The sequence below is a fragment of the Cyprinus carpio genome, chromosome B14 (assembly GCF_018340385.1).
Source record: "Cyprinus carpio isolate SPL01 chromosome B14, ASM1834038v1, whole genome shotgun sequence".
Lineage (NCBI taxonomy): Eukaryota > Metazoa > Chordata > Actinopteri > Cypriniformes > Cyprinidae > Cyprinus > Cyprinus carpio.
This window is the reverse complement of record NC_056610.1, coordinates 19,580,940-19,601,542: the sequence shown is the minus strand read 5'-3', so window position 1 is coordinate 19,601,542 and position 20,603 is coordinate 19,580,940. Positions and strand designations below refer to the sequence as shown.

General features: G+C 35.8%; 1 protein-coding gene and 1 long non-coding RNA gene across 2 annotated transcripts in view; both read right to left on the bottom strand.

Moving 5' to 3' along the window:
• The window catches only part of LOC122139645, a 50,882-nt gene extending 44,582 nt beyond the window's left edge, over positions 1-6,300 (bottom strand). The window contains exons 1-2 of the long non-coding RNA XR_006156455.1: positions 6,088-6,300; positions 4,718-4,848 (exon numbers count right to left, since the gene is read on the bottom strand). This is a non-coding gene — a long non-coding RNA (uncharacterized LOC122139645). The remainder of the gene's footprint in view (positions 1-4,717; positions 4,849-6,087) is intronic.
• Positions 6,301-15,839: 9,539 nt separating this feature from the next.
• On the bottom strand, positions 15,840-19,072 carry LOC109101489 (P2Y purinoceptor 4-like). The gene is made up of 2 exons (XM_019114851.2): positions 18,888-19,072; positions 15,840-18,370 (listed from the first exon to the last, which is right to left on the bottom strand). Exons 1-2 carry the CDS (start codon positions 18,911-18,913, stop codon positions 17,272-17,274), a joined length of 1,125 nt encoding a protein of 374 aa, XP_018970396.1. The 5' UTR covers positions 18,914-19,072; the 3' UTR covers positions 15,840-17,271.
• Positions 19,073-20,603: the final 1,531 nt, after the last annotated feature.

The window sequence follows — 20,603 nt, the reverse complement described above, 5'->3', positions numbered from 1 at the left end:
TTCAACGCCACTGAGCCTGAACGATTACAGTAGTCTACTGAATATTCACGATGGGCTTTTAACACCATGCGGACATTTAGATAAGTTTGACCGTGTGTGACCGATTTGTAGGACACGTACACCAACACGTCTCCGTTATTTACTTTCCAAACTACTCTTAACAAGTACGAGTGTTGTTACCCGATGTTGTTATTCAGGCCCGAGGTTTACAATTGTAAAGCAGGGCATTAATTATTCATCATAGGGCAATATGAAAGAGTGATACGGTTAGGCTGGTGTAGGCTACTAATTAAGCATTATAATATAGAGAAAAAAAATAAATAAATCATTGCCCAGTTAAATTACTGAATTATAGTATGCTACGATTTTATTTTGACAGTATTTTTTTTCCTATAGCTAGCCTACTCAAGTTAATTTGTAACATCAAATAAAACACTAACAATGCCTTTATGTGATTTGTAGGCTATAAATAATAAAGTTTTCACTGACAAATTGAAGAAAATTATACTTTTCAAGGAGAATAAGTAGCCATTCTCCAAAACAAAAACAGTGGATCTTTACCCCGTAAAAAAAAAGTAAAATCGTAATTTGGAACATCATTACATTATTATGAATAGAGATGCAGCAGCCGTTATGACAACAGTTCTAATTAGAGACTTGTTCCACGAAACCGGTGATTTATCCGAGTGGTTTCAGGAACATATCCTCTTGTAATCTGCTTATGGAAATGTAGGAGACAGCGGGAAAAGGAAAACTCCCAGTTACCCGGAGCTCGGTAATGAGGGCTTCTGTTCTCCAAATTTACCAATTAACGAGAGCTAAGGCCGAGGACCACCAGGAAAGCCTCCCAGTGTTCAACATCATTGAGCTCAAAACTGAAAATCACTCACGTGTGTGATGGCCGAGCAGTGAATTGTCCATTAGTGTAGTAGGCAATAAGCACTGTTCAAATGACCCGAACAGTCACTGTGCAGCAGATAAATACAATAAGGAGGTCATTGTGTGTTAATTAGGCTACCACTCAAAAATAAACGGTAAATGCAAACCTATAAAACTATTTATCCGTACCATTGATAAATATCAGTTCGTTACTGTCTTTTGTCACGTGTTTGAGCTGAGATTTTTATTAGCTGAACGTTTTAACAACTCGTTCTGTCGTGATGAACTATTGAGAAACCGACAATATCCTAACAATAAATCACCACATGACTTCTATTCTTTATCAGCGTGTAAAGTGCTTTTTTCCCAAGACCGCGGATTCACTTGTTAATTAGCTCAACCTAAACAATTAAAGTGGAAGTAAATAATAGCAAAACGCACACAGAGCCACAAAAAGACACTGCTTTTCGACTCTAATAAGGGTAGCCTATAGCCTAATCAGGTGCTACGCGCTCTACAGAGTTTATATAAGTGAACTTGATATTCCAATAATCTGCACGCGACACACCCACTTTATGATACAATAGCACGAGCCAAAATTATGCGGGAAAACTATAATTATTTGAAATTATAAATATTATGTAAAGAGACATTGTTGTACACAAAAATATTTTTGACTATTTTTTACTTGATTAAAAAAGTAAAAACATAAGATAAAATCCATAGAAAGAATAGTAGTTGTGAATAGCCTAATACATTTTGGAAAAAGTTTATAATGTTAGGAATAATACATATATTTTGTCTATAGAACAATAACACGTTCAACACTATAGCCAAAACGAAACAATAATAATAATACATATTAATGTAATCATCACCTCCCATTTATGAGATCGAATAGAGGCTATAGTAGGCTATGTCGCCGAAACATTAACCATTGCCCCGGAATCCATTTAAACGTCATACCGTATGAATTAATAACTTTTTTGTTTCAACTCACTGGCTACGAATAAGGCCAGAGTTACCATGGTTAACAGAATGATTTTTCAATTGCAGGCACAATAAAGACCGTCTCATTGGGATTTGCATGATTTTTGAACCGAATATGCAAATGAAGATGCAATTTCAGCACGCTCTGTTATTCCTATTGTATTTCGCTGAATGGTTGCGTCCCCTCTGGTTCTGACACTGGTAAAATAATATTCACTGGTCAATTAAAGAAAAGAGGCTTGAGTTTGACCTTCTTTCAGATGTCACTGCGAACTACTGGGATGATATCCTGTTTTTTATTTGAAGCATATGAGTTCGGTATTTAAATTTAAATCAGCAGTGCTGTAAAGCTAATTTATTTGAAAAGGACAATGCTATTTTTACCGAACTTATTTTAATTTATTTTAGGTATTTTGAGTCACTAATACGTGAGAAGCGTGCTATTTGTCGATGTCATGTTAAGCATTTTCCTTATTTAGCCTATCTAACTGATTTATTTATTTGACAAAAAAAAAAAAAGTTTATTAATACGCGCATTTCAGTGTTGCAATCGAAACAAACTAGGCTATATGAATAATAAATATTTAATTATAAACCAGCTTTAAATAGAGAAATATTACAAGACATTATCCATTCTCAGCAAGTTTGTAAAGCGCGCTTAAGCACTTTTGCTCAATCACCTGCAGAGGATAACCTATACCGATTGAATAACAATGGTACTCAATGCCACTAATGCTCGAATGCGACAAAAAAAAAAAAAAAAAAAAAAAAATCTGTTAGCCATATAAATTATCCTGACGAGTATAAACATGAGATTCCTGATTTTAATTTAATTTCCCAGCGAATTTAAGATTTTTTTATATATATGAAAAATAGAGCTGAAATCAAATGGTTTCAGCATTTGACAGTGTAAAAACTAAATCAGATTTCTCACTGAAATTCCATAGATCCATTTCTTTGATTTTCTTAAGTCAAATTCCATTACATGCAGGGAAATAGCTACTACAGGTTATTCATTGCTGAAGAAAAACATGCGTCTTCCACTGTGGTCCAAGCCTGTTGTTTAACTGTTTTGTCATGTTATCATACAGTCCAAGAAAAGATAAGCACTTTTACCTGAAAAAGAAGAAATTACATATCCATCACACTCTAGATATAAAATGATATTTAAAAAAAAATTACCACTGATGCAAATGACATTCTTCACACCTAATTATTGTAAGCTTTCAAATGAATGTCTTTATTTACTAGAAGCAAGGCATGTTTGTCTAAAGCATGTGCCCTACATACAATATACATACAGATGTGTTGTATGTATTTATTATTATATTATTATATATTTACAAAGAGTAGGCTCATTTTCCCAGTAAGCACACAGTACATAAGAGAAGTATGTTGCAACAGAAGAATAAAGGCACATTTGAGAAGCTCTTTAGCCCAGTCAGTGACGAATAGGATTTCTGATCTAATGCAGCGTGAAGCTAATGTGCACACATCATCTGCAGGGACATTAAGACATGCAGCACATGGTCTGAATACACATTCCCTATTTGCTCCCCAATGACAACATTTTTCTACAATATCTTTAACTTTCAGGAGGAAAATTTTAAGCGAAACATTAATAAAACCACATTTAGTACATGATGCGTTAAATGAAAATAGTTTTAACTACATTTATTCTAACCCAGTGAAAGCTAATTTCAATTAAACCGCTGATTTAATTTAGCAGAAAATTACTATAAATATAGTTTTGATTAAATCACTGAGCAAATTCTAACAGCACAAGCAATTGTCTTTGAGTTTGGAGGTGTTAATAGGTTTAGCAAAATGTATCTGTGAAGGAATTCCTCATTGTGTTAAAGTGGTATCTCTGTCTCCTGCACATCAGCAATGTGATAATGTTTATAATTTCTCTAGAATAAGTGTCTGTCAGACAAACAATTAGGGTGTCATGCCTAGAGCTGATTTTTTTCAAAACACAAGACAAGAATAAATAAATATAATTAAAGTAAAATGAAAAACTTACATTTAATTTTTTTTAAGTTCTATTTAAATAAATATCACATCCTGAGCAAAATACACAGAAAGCATTTTGTTAACTCCATGTTGTCTTTTGTCAGTCAGACTTGCAGAAATGGATCAGATTTGCCATCACTGAAATGCCATCATTGGCTAATTACAGACCTCATTATTTCCCATGTATCTTTTGAATCATTTCCATGTACTACAGTTTCTCCAAAACAATAGAAACTTTCTCTTTTTTTGTTTAGCAGAGAATGCTGAGTTGTCTGATTTTGCTTTGCACTAAATGTGGCAAGCAGATGGCTTTTGTTTTAAACATAATTAAGATCCCACTAATCTGGTGCTTTTTTAAAATGAAACAGTCGCTTCGTCAGACCTTCATTAGTTAAGATAATATTGTGGAAATGCACAATTAATTTGCAGGGTATATCTTTAATTAATTAAATACACCCAATTTTGTAATATGATTAATGCCACAAAGTTGTTATCTCCAAATTATTCTAAAATTAATATGTAACGATAATACTTTCTGCATTATTAGTGAGAACTGAGGTTTTGGCTGTGGCAAAATCCTGAAGAACTAATTACGCCGGGTAATTCATTAAATCTGGAGGAAAGAAACAAACAAGTATAAATTGATATATTAATCATGGGCTTCATTACGTTAATCTGCGAGTGATTTGAGGTGAAAATGACGAATCTCTGTTGAGCGCCGAGCACTTGATAATGGAGATACTGGCCATAAATTTACCCTACAAAAAGGCCTCATTAAAAGAAGCATAATTTAATTAAGAGTTAGCCATCGCCCTCCAAATTCATTAATTACCTTGGGTATGATGAGATGAGTTTTGGGATTACTGATGATTTCATTATGGCCAATGTTGCTGCTAACTGTGGCAGGGACCTGCTGTTGTTGACAGGATAATGGATTGGGTGCCTGGGGATGAATCTGTTCACCTTGGCAGAGGGAGACACAGAGGAGACACACCGGACCCTCATAAGTTTACACTACATAGTGCACGGCCCCAAATGTTTACAATAAATAAATAACCTCATAGGTTTTGTCCACCGACATCTTTATGCTTATTAAACTCGTTGTTCTGTCAATACGGTTTGATCCATCAGGGAGGAAAGTCCTGTTGGACCAAGTTATTTCGTAATCTGAACAGTACTTAAAGTGACCCACTTAAAGGTCCTTTGGGAGCAAATGTGCATTACTGCCTTTCTCTATTTTTATCATGTATTCTCGTTTGCCACCAATATGGCAGTTTGCCAACCTGCACACAAACACCCTCTTTCTTCCACTCTCTCGCTTTCTGCTGGGGTGAGAAGGGCGCAGTAGGGCTGACAGCTCAAAGCCCTGGAAACTGACATTTCAATGGCAGATACAAGCTGTTGCGGTTGCACTGGCAGGGACACTTTCCAGACGCTAACTGCTTCCTCTCTGTGACAGCCTGACAAAGACATTCGACTACCTTTCAGAGCTACGTACAGACTGTATGTGGCACAGACAAAGCACTGTTCCATATCTTTAAGGACTTTTTGTCAATAAAACCTTTTTTGGTCCAGATTTTTATATATATATATATATATATATATATATATATATATTATATATATATATATATATATATATATATATATATATATATATATATTTTTTTTTTTTTTTTTTTTTTTTTTTTTTTTTTTTTAATAATGTGAAAAACAAATTAGGCAAGAAATGAATCTGTAATCTCAACAATTTTACATTTTCAAAATTTAAATACAATAACTTCTTGGAATTTAAATTAGAATCTTGCAGAATATTAGAATATTCAAAGTCTTTCAGTCTGAACACTCAAGACTGATGATTAAATAAGGAAATGGTTATGAATACTCTTTAAGGAGTACTATCAACCTATAATTAATTCATGATGCAGAACTGATGCAGAATGACTGCTTTAACAAATGATGACTTAACAGAATGACAGCCCATGACTTAATTTGACACTGATGAACAACAGGAAGTCTCACAAACAACTTAATGTTTTTTTTGTGTCAAAATAAAATCCTAAAAACAGTTCAGTCTGTGTAGTCTCTGGACTGAAGTGAAATGCTAATTAAAATCCACCCGCCACCAACCCTGAACAAGCCCCCCCCCCCCCCCCAAATGTGCTCCAGCCCACAGCTGCAGTTTTCCAGAAAGACACTCACCATTGCACAGCCGTTCATCTAAATCCTTCCCTCTACATCTTTAGGGTCCTGTAGACTGTTTAGCTGGAGAGAGCCGGGTAAGACTCTCAAACCGTGCTCCTTTGAGCCGAGACGAGAGAGAGAAGGGCAGGCAAGCGGCAGTCTTCCATACCGCAGCAGCACCGAGCCCTCCCTGCACTGGGAGCCATCGCATTCAGCCAAGATTGCTTCATACAAAAGTTGACAATGCCCCAGTGAAAGCCATTGTTGATATTCAACATTTTTTAAATAGCTGAGCAGAATGGACAACATGGCAGACCACAAAACTTGGTAGGGAAACTGACCTGGAGCTCCTGAAAAACACCACAGCATATGACAGAGAAGCAACTGAGAGAATCTGAAATAAAACAAAACAGAATGTTACTTTTGAAGCTTAGACAAGATGCCCAGTGCTCACGGTTACATCATGACTGAGGTTTGTTAAAAGGATAAAACCTAGGTATTATATATAATAAAGTCAATAGAATAGAATAGAGTAGAATAGAATAATTATTGAAAGAAAGGAGGAAAAAACATTTTGCAAAGGATAAACAGCGAACAGGCCAAATTGAAGCAATGCAAACATGTTCCTAAATTACCATATAAATGATGACCTTTCTGTGCTCATCCATTTCAGCCTTTAATTGTTGTTCTGATTTGTCTTGAAGGCTCCTGACAGTAAGTGGTGTTTTATTTCCATCTTTGTCAAAATGACAGTCACAGATTAATAAAGACATTTAACACAGCCCTGAACACCCATCTGTCAATATGCAACCTGGGGCAAATGAAGCCTTACATACACATAGAGGGAATTCTTATAGGTAAATTTGATTTCATTAAATACGAGAGGTTAAATGTATTTATGTTCTCTACGCAAAGTGGCATAATTCAGCTTCCCAGAGGAATAATGACTATTTCATTAAGAAAAGGTGAGAATCACTGCTACTGTGACCCCTCCCGTCGCCCCATCATATTCACACCCCACCGACCACAAACGGCTGTTATCCACATCATTACTATACACGCCACAGGGGGCAGTTTTGTTTCACAAAAATTACATTGTTACACTATATCAAAACATGGAGTTTAACTGCTGCCACTTATTATGCATTTGCTTTCCAGTAATTAAGACTCAAGAATTTTAAAGGAACTTAATTTGGATTGCTGTGAGGTGTGCTCTGCATCTGGTCTGTGTGACTTCCCAGGGTTTAAAGTATGGGATTAGTCACCCGGAAAACTGTCCATCTGGAATTGCGTAATTATATTGAACAGGGACAAATTACAGCTTTGACAGCAGAGGCCGGCCCGGTCTGATCTTACAGGTGCGTAGGGGAATAGAGAGCAAGCTGCAGGGAGAAAAAGAGATCTTCCTGGAAATCTACGTCAGTGGCACTCATCTCAAACCATTACCTGCCATCAAAGTGCTAATTTTACTCTGCACATTACACCCAATCCTCTTCGTCCAACCCCCTCCACGCTGGGCTGGATGTGGAAGCCTGGTGGGAAAATGACATTCAATCCACCGGCTGCCCCATTCAGGCCAAATTGTCAAATGATGGCTCTCCACCTCTAAAGTTTCAGGAAGTGAAAGGTGGCACCGGCCCTGGGCTTAGCCGAGTACTGAAAGTAGTTGAGGGAGGAATAGGGAAAGAGAATAAAATCCCCAGCATCCATATTTTGTGCAAGTCTACACAAGGAATATCAGATATCATTAATTAATACTTCATACATTTCATATCTTTGGAGTAATTGTGCCACATTTTGCACTTGTCTTTATTTTGCAACCTGAACAAAACTTGCCTTTTGATAGAAAAGGACAATTATCTGATATTTTAGGAGACCTTGGCTCTGCAGAGACTGTTGTCACTATGATATTTCCTGAATCTTGACATTTTTGTTACTGTATGTTTTTCCCTGTATGACTTGGATGCTGAATTTTGTGGACAAAATTTTCAATCAAGTGAAAGTGAAGTGTGAAGTGTTAACTGTTTTATTTAAAAAAAAAAACTTTGTTCTTCTGTTTAGGAGCGAATATAATATAATATAATATAATATAATATAATATAATATAATATAATATAATATAATATAATATAATATAATATAATATAATATAATATAATATAATATAATATAATATAATATATACACATCCTCCCAAAAATACAGAATTAAATTCATAAAACAGATATATTCAGATTAATAGTACATATGAATTGCATTTTTATTATATTTCCAAATAAATTAATAGATCGAATAAAAAAAAAATATTAGTATTTGTAGTGGATTTTATTTGCTTTTTTATTCATTGTCATTGGATTTTATGGTACAAAAATTAAGCAATATATACACTGCAGTAAATTTACTGAAGTGTATATATTGCTTAATTTTTGTACCATAAAATCAAATGACAATAAATCCAGACGTGATCCATAACTGTCATATGTTTAGGCCAATGAAACAAAAGGCAACTGTTTTACTAAACGAATCATGTGCAACCATACGAGGCCACTGGAACACAGCACAGCCCAGAAATGTGCATACAAACACAAGCACACATGTGCGAAAACAAAAGCGAACTCTTCATGGGCAAGTCATACAGCGAATATGCAGAAATATTGTACTCAACGTAACCCCCCTTCCCACCCCACACCCGAAAAGAGGGCTGCTCTCTGTGCTAATTAAGTGCTAATGGTTGTGGCCCTGCAGAGAATACTAATTAGGATTTCTATTCTTCTTTTGGGTGAGCTTGTACTTCAACACGGCCTAATGAGGGGAGGCAGGTATGTGTGTGCTGTGTGCTGGGTTAATGGGGGGTCCACTCTCAGGTCTCAGGGCTGTGGGCTGAAGAGGGGGGCGTTTCCTGTGCCTTGGCCTCTCTCACACAGAACCACACACACACACACACACACACACACACAATGAAAGGAAGAAACTCAATCAAGATTCCTATCTACACTCTCCAACTCACTCTGTGCTCTCTAGCCTTATCTATACTATATTCTATTCGTATATTCAAATATCACCGTCACATCTTAAAGGGATAGATCACCCAAAAATGAAAACTGTTATCATTTACCTCATGTCGTCCCAAATCTGTACAACTTTACTCCATGGAATATAAAACAAGAGAGAATAAACTGTTTTTGTCCATGCAGTTGAAGTCAGTGGGGGTCAAAATGACAATGAACCAATTTGGCTTTCAAAATATCTTCTCTAAGGTGAACTGTACCTTTAAGGCCTAAAGTTGACCTGAACATAACAGTAAATACACCATCTAAACATTTCCTCTGACAGGAGGACACAAAAATTACATTGATGAACATAAAACACATTGATTAATCTTCCTCTAGTCAGTAGTGACAGGAAATGTTGCAAAGTAACTGTACAAAGTTCACGGAGTTTGCTCATTGGAGTTCTACATGTTCTGAAGAATACATCTCAGAAGGCATAAGTTAAATGAGTGAAGCAATGTATTTTAACATCTCAATACATTTTAACAAGGTACAGTTCCACACTCCGCACCTCTTGTGAGAAAGAATTAATGAATGTAAGCAATTCAATGACAACTTAACTCACTCAGGGCATTCAGACTGAATAACCTGAGTTCTCAGAGAGCCATGAAAGCTGTCACTTAAAAAGTGCTTGCTGTTGAGAAAATGATTCCCATCAGCCAAAACTTCCTGTTTATTTACAGGCAATGACTAGATAAAAATAAATAAATAAATAAACACACATTGTGCCGAGCAGAGAGACAGCGGCGAATCTGTTGGCAGTGTGGTGTAAGTGGGAATATGAGAGGATGTGCATGCGTGTAAACACACAGTTTGGGGGTGGTATTGGAATTACCTGAGAGAGATAATGGCAATGCATTAGATTAACTCTCCTCCCTTAAATGCGACATATTTAAGTAATCTTGTCCCCCGAAAACATGTCAATGGCTGAAAGGCTGCCTCAGCGCTATCAGGACCCTCTGGTCCCCCACACTGATGCAGCTGGCAAAATGCTACCGTCGACTGTCAAAACGCAGCGCGAGATCTAGTTATAATATAATTGAATTTTCATATCAGAGGAGACCAGAGTTCTAGCAGACAATAGGAGTGCTGAGTCCTCTCTGATATTGGCACAGACCCTTTGCCATGCGCATGAAATCAGTATGTTAATGTTCCCCGGGTTTTCTTTTTTTAAGGGCACTTGTGCCTCCGCAATGTAATACCGATGTGGTTTCAAAAAATTGCAACTATTGATAAGTAGGCAGCTAGAAACCCTTAGACCACCCCCTCCTGCTGCCTTCCCCATCCAAGCAAGCAAGCTCCCAGTCACCGCAGCACCTCCATCCCACACCCCTTTATTAAAATTGTAATTTATTTTTCTAAATCAGAATGACAGCTTGCTTTCTTTTCTCTGCAGCAGGCGGTGAATCAAGCTGCTTTAATTACTTTCGTAACTTCACTGACCCCGGGACTGCGCGCCTTGTGCCGAGAAAATGGGCCGGCGACAAAGCTCTCCCACAGCCACCTCTGTTCATTTAAAATCCAGGAATTTATCAAACTCAGGATTTTCTATGATTTTGTTAACATTTCACCTCCTATCTTTTCCACTTTCTCATTTGACCCTCTCGGACCGGCGTCTCCCAGCCTTCCGCCAACAGCAAAAGCTTGCCACATACAGAAGTTAAGTTCATTCAAGGAGAGTGAGTGCACTTGCTTTGCTGGTTGCTCTGATGTATACTTATGTGTGTGTATGTCAATTAAAAGACATGTTTATCACTGTCCTCAGTGGTTTGTCGTGGCCCAGGCGGTTGCCCTCACAGCAGAAGTACAGATCTGAGATGCTCAGCAGGAATCAACAATGCACTGGATCTCTCAGCAGCTTTTGACCAACAGAGGTCATAGTCAACCTGCAGATGAGAAAGAGCGTGTCAACACACAAGTCACAGGACAGTTTAAAAGTGTTGACTGTGCCTGTTTAATCAGGAATATTTCTTGTTCAAAAGTTTCTCTCTAAAAAAAAATCAGAATCCAGATATCTGGTCTCCCGAAACCTGCTCCGCATTAACCCTCCCAAGCTGTTTGTCTTATTAAAGGCTTTAATATGGTGTAATCCCTGCTATCACCCTCACCTCCTGACTGGCACCCCTCTGTTCCAGCCTGCCCGGCGACTGAGAAACCAGGCTAACCCGGTGGGCATGGTCGTGGGCTGACGGTCTGATAATTGAATGAATGATTATCTGTCTTATTAATAGACAATGATACAGAGTGCACGGCCATATATCTAGAATATTAATGAGAAGCTGCAGGGGGCTTGATAAGAAAGAAATAGTGTGGCTGCTGTAATGGGGTTTAAAACAATTTGCCCAGGTCGGGGTGGCTCAGCTGATTTGGGCTGTTTAATCCCCAGTAACCCTTACACACAGCTCCCGGCTCTATATGTGTGATCATCAGCCACATACAGCCGTGAGCCTCCAGCATCCCTGCTGCACCCGGAGCAGATTGATCAGTAACCCTCTGGCTGACTGAAGTCTAGGATTTTATTAGCAATTTTTCACTCATTACGGAGAGGGCTTACTTATTTATTATTTTATTTTATTTGAAATTTTTTATATAGTATTGTGATATCTTTGAAATATCTGAAGATTTTTGAGGTTTCAATTATTTAAAAAAGTCTACATTGCATTTATTTATTTAATTTATCAGACACTTTTAAATGAATAAATGCAAATATTACTTTAATGAATGCTTGTTCATATTTTTTATATTCTACATTTATATTTACATTTATGCATTTAGCAGACATTTTTATATGAATCTTGAATCTTTTTAATAAACTCTAATAAATAAAAACATTCTATTTTACTTTCACTTTCATCTATATATAATTAAGCAATATTATTAAAATGTTCTATTCAAAGACATTTAAATGCCTGCATCATAATACATTTTAGAAAAGTGATTTTGCATACATAGAAAGCACACTAAATTGTAGTGTCTACTTTTAAGGTTTCAAATAAATTTTGGGAGAATCAAATATCAAAATGTGGGTGAAATAATGTTTCATTGTCATTTAGTGTAAAACATACATTTATGTAAAATTTTAAATTCTGACCTGTGCATACTAAAATATATAAAAGAATAAGTGAGCATACTAAATTTTATTGCATTTTCAATGAGAAAAAAAAATATTACTGAAAAATGGCCAAAGCGGAATAGTGGCAAAGTTTAAAAATGTAAAATTACAAGTAATTAATATTTGGGGTAAACTATTTAGTCTTTTATTATGTCATAAATTGATTATTGTGGTGAATATGCCTGACAAGATAGTTACACGTAATAACATTTTAGTGGGTGTTTTCTGGAAATCATGGTAAAAATTTATATTTATTTTTTGCATATAAAAACTGTTTAATTAAACAGGACACATCTTAATGTATGAAAAGAAATAAATTAATTCAAAGCTGTATTACACGTATTGTTTTGATGCATGAGAACCCTTTTCGTCTTTGACCCTATAACAGTAATTTTATTTGATTCTTTTTGTCTTTAAGTGAGATAAATTATTTTCTAAAAAATGTGTAGTAGTAGTAATATTGTGAAATTCACATTTATTTCACAATATATGGTTGTTTGGCTTTTGGTTGCTTTGTCAACTTAGTAATATGATTAAGAAAAGTTTCTTGTGAAAATTTTCATGTGGGCAAAATCTGAATTAAGAGGCAAATTAAACATTTATACTGAAGGTCTGCTTGAACACCCATGTGAATCAATATCTACCACCTATTACACTGGAAAGCAATATTTCCCTTTTTAGCATGCAATAATTGTGTTTAGGCCAGTGAAGTACCTTATTATAGGTTTGTCAGAGAGAGAAAGCCCTGTTCCCATGGCGACTATGAAAGCCATTTGCCTCCTTTTCAGCTGGGTAATGAACTTCTTTCCTCTTTATGTCACTCTTCCTCTCCACTCTCAGCATCTCAGTCCTTGTCCACGTCCTTGAAATCATTCGTTTATTCTCGAATATGACAAACAACAGAACAGAGAGACCATGAAAGTAAAGTCATCATGCATCCCAGGATGAACAGTTTGCTTATACAAAGTTCATCTCAGTAGGTAGAAACAGAACGTCTGTATGACAGGAAAGTACAACCTTAACTCATCATCTACCTTTATATAAATCAGGTTTAATACTAACATGCAGATTTTGCAAAGATGTATCATGTTTTTGTTGTTGCCTGGATGCACATAAAGCAACATATGTGGCAAAGTAAAAAACAAATGTCAATGAATTTACACAATCTTCTACAAGGACGTTGCTGTCACCACACCTTTTTGATGAACTGCCTGAGGATCAGATGTCACCTTAAAATAAAACACACTTTAACTACATATATGTGTGTGTGCATATGTATATATATTTTGGTGATTTCATATAGAGCATTTCAAATGCAAGGAAAGTGTCTACTTTAAATGTTTCAAATAACCTTTGTGAAAATAAAAATATCAAAACTTGGGCAAAATAATGTTCTGTTGTCATTCAGTATAACAAATATATATGTGTGTGTGTGTGTGTGTGTGTGTGTGTGTGTGTGTGTGTGTGTGTGTGTGTGTGTGTGTGTATGTGTGTGTGTGTAAAAATTAATCAAAATACTTTGCACACACACATACATATATATATATATATATATATATATATATATATATATAATATATATATATATATATATATATATATGTGTGTATGTATATATATATATATATATATATATATATATATATATATATATATATACACACACAAAGTGCTGGAAACTGTTGTGCTGCTTAATTTTTTTTTTTTTTTTTTTTTTTTTTTTTTTGGAACCTGCGGGATTCTTTGATGAATAAAAAGGTAAAAAGAAGAGCATTTATTTAAAATAGGAATCTTTTCTAACAATATACAGTTCAAAAGTTTGGGGTCAGTAAATTTTTCTTCTTTCTTTTTTTGAAAGAAATTAAAACTTTTATTCAGCAAGGATGTGTTAAACTGATAAGAAGTGATAGCAAATATTTATATTGTTAGAAAAGATTTATATTTTGAATAAATGCTGTTCTTTGTAACTTTTTATTCATCAAAGAATCCTGAAAAAAAGTATCGCAGTTTAAAAAAAAAAAATTTGGCAGCACCACTGTTGATCAACATTGATCATTCTAATAATAAATCAGCATATTAGAATGATTTCTTAAGGATCATGTGACACTTTGTACTGGAGTAATGGCTGATGGAAATTCAGCTTTGCATCACAGAAATAAATTACATTTTAAAAAACTATTATTTTATATTGTAATATCATTTTGCAAGATTATGTTTTTTTTCTGTATTTTTTCAAATAAATGCAGCCTTGATGAGCATAAGAGACTTCTTTAAAAACATTACAAGTCCTACTGATATATATATACACTAGTCATCAACATTTGAAGTGAATCAAAACTTTTCATGATAGTTGTCCTAAAACCAAAATGTGTTCTTGTCTCAGGACAACTTTGATTACCTTTTTTGAACCAATTCAAATGTTGACTACTGTATATAATGTGTGTATACACACACCACACATTTTGTTTTGTTGTTTCGTATATTAATATGAAAAACTACTTTTTATTATCATTTTATGGTGCTATATAGCAATTGATCGAAAACATGCTTTTGTGACCAAAGAAATCAATTCTCTTTAGACTGTGTAAAAGCTCTTTTATGTCAGTGAACAACACAAAACACATAAAGGTTACTTATTGCTAGAACTGATGGGAAAAACCATGCTTCTCCGGCAGTTAAATTTTTTATTTTTTTTTTGCTCAGTGTCTTTTATGAGCATTGTATTGCGGTGCTCACAACATTGATTTCTCCCAAGGTTTGTCCTTGGGCCGTGCACAAGAATGAGAGGATGAAAACAGTTGAGGACATGAGAGACAGAGGGGGAGGGAAAATCATGGACTATTAAAAAGAAATAAATGTCAGACTTAAAACATCACCCACACTCTTTGACAACAATATACAAGTGTATAATATTTACCTGTAGAAGTATTACAATAAAAGCAGGCTTACCACTTCAAAAAAAAAAAAAAAAGGTTGATGGTTTGTTTGCTTTTAATTGTATTATTCACAGAGGTTATTTACAGATGTTTTTCCCATTGTGAACAGAAATCCATAGAGTAAACTTAGTCCACACTGTAGTCATCTTTTTGTTTATATGCATGTATTGTGTATGGGCCTTGACTTATTGGATGCCATTTGTTTCCAAATATTCAGAGTGATTTTAGTGTAAGAAAAGAAGGGGGATATTAACCCTCTATCTCCTGTGCATATTAAACTATTCATGACCTGTCTATTTATCACAGTCAAAGGCACTGGACAGAGAGCTTAAGGAGATGTGGGTTTTAAATCCATGCACTCATTCCTTATTACAAACATTTGAAAACAGCTCTGGGGACCTCTACTGACCAAAAGAAAAAAAAATGAAGAGCTTTCCTGAGAGCCCCAAGAGCATCACTAAAAAAAAAATAAAAAAAATAAATAAATAAAAATTCAAATGCAACATTGGCATATTATGCCATATCACACAAATATATCAAATTACGTTCTTTGTAATTTAGAGCAATATCTATGTAAAAAAAACAACAACAAAAAAAACAAATACTAATACTAAATACTAATAAAAGCACTTAGTTATTATCTACTGGATAATAACATTTGAAAATTTAAACTTCAATTTAAACTTCAATTTAATCTTTTGCTCTGTGTCCTTAATTGGCACCCACAATCTCACACTGTACAGTATATATAAATAGTTATACAAAAATGTATTTCAGTGTACACAAAATTAAAAATATAAGTTGTAAATGATCCATAAATGCTTGGCAGTATAAAAAATACATGAAAATACAAATACAAAATATACCAAAAATAAAAATAATACAAAAAATATATGTCTGCACATAAATTATTAGCTTTACAACACATTTTCTAGCATGCTGTCCTTTCATTCCATTTAAGTATTTTGTGAGCAAGTATGGTCGGTCTCTTTTTCTGATTTATTTTAGTTGTGATTTTGTTTGTATCAGAAAGGGGCATAAAAAGCAGACGCAGGATATACACAGAAAACTCAGCCAAAGTAAATAGAAAACACATTATGTAAATGCAATTTAAAATTAAACAAATAGCATGACCAGAGAACCGTCATAAATTGTAACATTATTTTAAAAGAAACTAAACATGAAATAATAAAATGCATAAACTCCTAAACATTCCCACAGAGGTTACATCCGAAAAGAAAAAAAAAACTCTCCTCAATATGCCAAAACTCACAAAATATTTACAAATACACTCATGCAGCAACACATCCGTAGATCTGCTCCGCCAAAGGAGAAAAACATCTGTACGGGGAATGAAGCAAGCCAAGCGGGGATAACTGCATAACTGCAGCTCGAATTTCAGACTCCCCCAACCTTTTCACTCAAAGTGCCTTTCCAACTTTTCTGTTTGATTCAAATAAATGATATTTTAAAAGCATTTTATCTTACCTTTACCATGTGTTCAGTATCAACATAAAGAGTCAAATAAAATGGGTATTCTTTAATAATCAATACAAAATTAATTTCTTTCATTGGTTAAATACTATGAAAACTCAAGTCCTACTTTTTTGTGCAGGAGGATTTCACACTTTCATTTCCTACCATAGGACCTTCACACATAACAGAACACACAAAAGACTTTGTACTGGCATTTCTGTAGTAACAGTCACAGGCCAGAGTCCATCTCTGGGATATAGAGTAGGTTTTGTTTTCAGTGTTGACAGAACCCCAACACTGCCAAGCTGTGTCCTTGACCAACAGTGACAGACTTCAAAACTACAAGTAACCAGGAGTGATTGGCCATCAGAGCTTTTATAAAACAAGCTGCAGTTCCTCTGCACCAGCAATCACACTGAATGAAAATAAAAACTACAAAAAAAACTTAGGAGTGAACAAAGGAAGCAAAAAGATTCCCTAACTTTTATCTCCGCTGTAGTGTTTACAAGACTGTCCTGAATTCTTCTGGATGCATATCTGAAGAATGATGTCTGTTGACAGAGAACGCTTGGGATGTCTTCCAGAACTGCTTTTTAAAAGATTACCCAAAATGTATGGGTATGTGAATCTAGAGTCTCGACTCAGTGCCGGCTTGGCCATCCGGGTTCTTAACGGCCAGCCCGATGTTGTTATCATGCATATATGCAGTAGAACGAGTTTTCGGAGTCTGTCTAGTGAACATTCTGAGGAGTTTAGAGCGGTACAGATCCCCTGCCAGGAAGTAGAGCATGGGGTCCAAACAGCTGTTCATGCTAGCAAGTGGACGAGTGATTTTATAAGCAAAGTTGACGATATCAAGGGACCTGCAATCTGCGTCTAGAATACGATAGGCGTAGTAGAGTGAACGGGTGATGTGAAAGGGTACAAAGCAAATCGCAAACACAACCAGCACCACTATGATAAGTTTAACGGACTTCTTCCGGGATGAGCTCTGTTGACTTTGGGACAGGCCCTTTCGGGGTTGGCAAAGGGCCCTTGCCATTAAACAGTAACAGACCATGATGACCAGAAATGGCAGGATAAACAGCAGGACCATCACCACTGAGTTGTAGGTAACATAGTTGTGAAATTCATCCGGACGGCTGGTGTCGTGACACAAAGTGTCATTTCCTCTTTGAGAAGTGCTGACAAAAATCAGTGTGGGCACCAGGCAGGCTACCACAGCAGTCCAGACAAAACCACACACCATGTGGGCATGGCGTGGCTTGATCAAAATCATAGCACGAATGGGGTGACAGATACCAAGGTAGCGGTGCACACTGATGCAAGTGAGAAACAGGATGCTGCAGTACAAGTTAGAATAGAAAAGAAACCGCACAATCTTACAGAGAAAAACCCCAAAAGGCCAGTGGCTGCGGTTTGCGTAGTAGTATATGAGCATAGGCAAGGAGAGCACATAGAGCGTGTCCGACAGGGCCAGATGGAACATGTAAACCGTATTGGGTTTCCAGGGCCTCATCTTAGTGATGAACATCCACAGAGCCACAGAGTTAAGTATCAGTCCCAGGAAACACACTAGGGAGTATGATACAGGTAGCAGAATATACTTGAACTCCTCATTGAAGAGACAGCTGAAATTCACTTCCTTCTCAGACCTCGGTATCAGTGTGGTGTACGGAAGGGACAAATTCCCTGAGACGCTTTTCCTTAAGATTGAATTCATTTCTCTGTTAAAATAACAAAAGATGTTTATAGCAATTTTTAGAAACAGCGACTTAGAAGATTCATTTCTCTGTTAAAATAACAATAAAATGTGTTTATAGCAATTTTTAGAAACAGCCAGTTAGAAGTCAACACAAAATAAAGTAGATTTCAGTGTATAACATTATGTCACAAGCTATAAAATCAACATAAACTACTGACTGAACTTGTCTAAAAAAATAGACTTTTTTTGTGTGCCTAGAAGTCTGATTTTTAACTCATTATAGGGTTAAGGTCTTAAACAATATTCAGAATCCACACGAAAACTTATTCTCATAAATCATGACAATTTCCGAGGTACAGTAAGCTCAAAACGAAACTATCTCCCGTTTGAGCACTATGATGTTTTATAATAAATCACAAAACAGAAAGAAAAACTTTTCCGCACACATTTAGGGTAACCTTACACGAGACGTAATTTATTTGGAAAATCAGAGAGAGTAAGGGGAGCACGCGGAGTTGTTTTCACGTGCTAAAACTTACCGTTCACTCAGCTGAACGTGGTACATACGTCCCTTCACAGATCAAAACATGAACTTAGATGGTTGACGCTAGTGTTTCAAAAATCAACTTGTTTAAAAGGTTTATGCATCCAGATTTATCGCACTGGGCGCGCTCGATCTGCTGTGGTCCGCGGGACTAGGTGAGAGAGAGAGAGAAAGAGAGAGAGAGAGAGAGAGAGAGAGAGCATTAGTTGAGGGGCGGGGAATCAGCACCAGCGCCAACGTTTCTCCTTTCAGATCCTTAAGATCAATTCACCAACATTAGTTACAGGTATTGGTCAGTATATCTCATCATTTTTCGTAAATACTACGAGAAACCTGCTAAGGCGTTAAAAGACATAGATAGCCTATTAAAAAGAGGAAGTCTTCTTTTTCTAGTATTACTTAATTTAATTTTCCAAACTAAATCGCTTGAACTCATTTCAGTATCATATCATGCTCTTATCAGTTTCTGCCATCTTTACCCATCACACAGACAGTAATTTACAGTCGAAGCTCATCTCACATGCTCTTTAAACATTACATGTTGGCTTTAGTAAATGATAACAGCCCAGTTTTTATGATAAAATCCTTGAAGTTACGTCATACGACACTTTAATCCCAATGCACGCACTAATGGTGCTGTTTTCTTTCCATTGTGTATAGCAACTCCTGGCAGACACGCTTAATATTTTAATTCCAGGATTTTAGAAACCTTTTATAATTTTCCCCAAATTACCTTCCTTTATTCTATTTCTCTTTGTCATTTCACTTCCAGCAAGCCATGTGACTGTGTGTGCTACATGCAAGGAATTATGTCTTTACATCCCAAAATAATGCACCGAAGTTCCAAAGAAGTTCCAGGTTTTCCATATCCAGTAACAAAGGAAATAAAGAAATGTAAGTGTTTCCCAAGAATTCTAGGGGAGCTTATGCATAGACCTATTTGTTTGGAGTAAAGTTAATATTTAGTAAAAAGTTTAAACACAGTCCCATTTGACCAGTAAGAGGTTAGTAGTGCATGTCTGCCTTAGAGAGGAGACCTTAACGCTCAATGTTCTTTAGCAATATATGAATTTTGATTAGGTTTCAATGGGGTTAGGGGTGGGTGCTGTTAGGTACATAATATGATCCGTGTTTGGCCAGTGAGGTTGGTGTGGGTGTGGTGTTTTGTGTGTATTGTGATCTGTGTTTGGAGGGGGAAGGTTACTGCACTTTTATCCGCTGGTGATCAGTTGGAGTGCCATAACAGGTTGCATGACTGCTATGCTTCTGTGAGTTAAAGTTCACATTGAATATTTGCACAATTGTTTTATGATGTTGGCTGCAGTAATAAACTACATAGTTTGAAGTGAAATAGTTCTGTGATATGGCTTTCATATTTATTTGACATTGTGTTAGTATAATATCATTGACATCTAGGATGTTATAAAAAATATAAAAATTAAAATACAATTCATGTGTCATGAAATAAAAAAAAAAAATTATTAGCTGTATGAAAGATGGGGAGATTAGTTTGCACTGTTGGTATGGTAAGACCCACTTCCATTGCAGTGCTGACCTGATGGCTAATCTAAGAGGGAGTTATGGGAAATTGCATAAATTGTACAGGAATGTGAGTGGGACAATGATTCAGTAATGTGATATAAACTGTTGGTCACCGGGAATACAGCTCAGTTTCACTCTTCATCTCTAGCCTACATGATAATCTAATAAC

Coding starts and splice junctions, on each gene's coding strand:
- LOC109101489 (XM_019114851.2), bottom strand. CDS start 18,913: ATGTACCACGTTCAGCTGAGTGAACG. Junction 18,371..18,887: donor CACGTTCAGCTGAGTGAACG/GTAAGTTTTAGC, acceptor TTATTTTAACAG/AGAAATGAATTCAATCTTAA.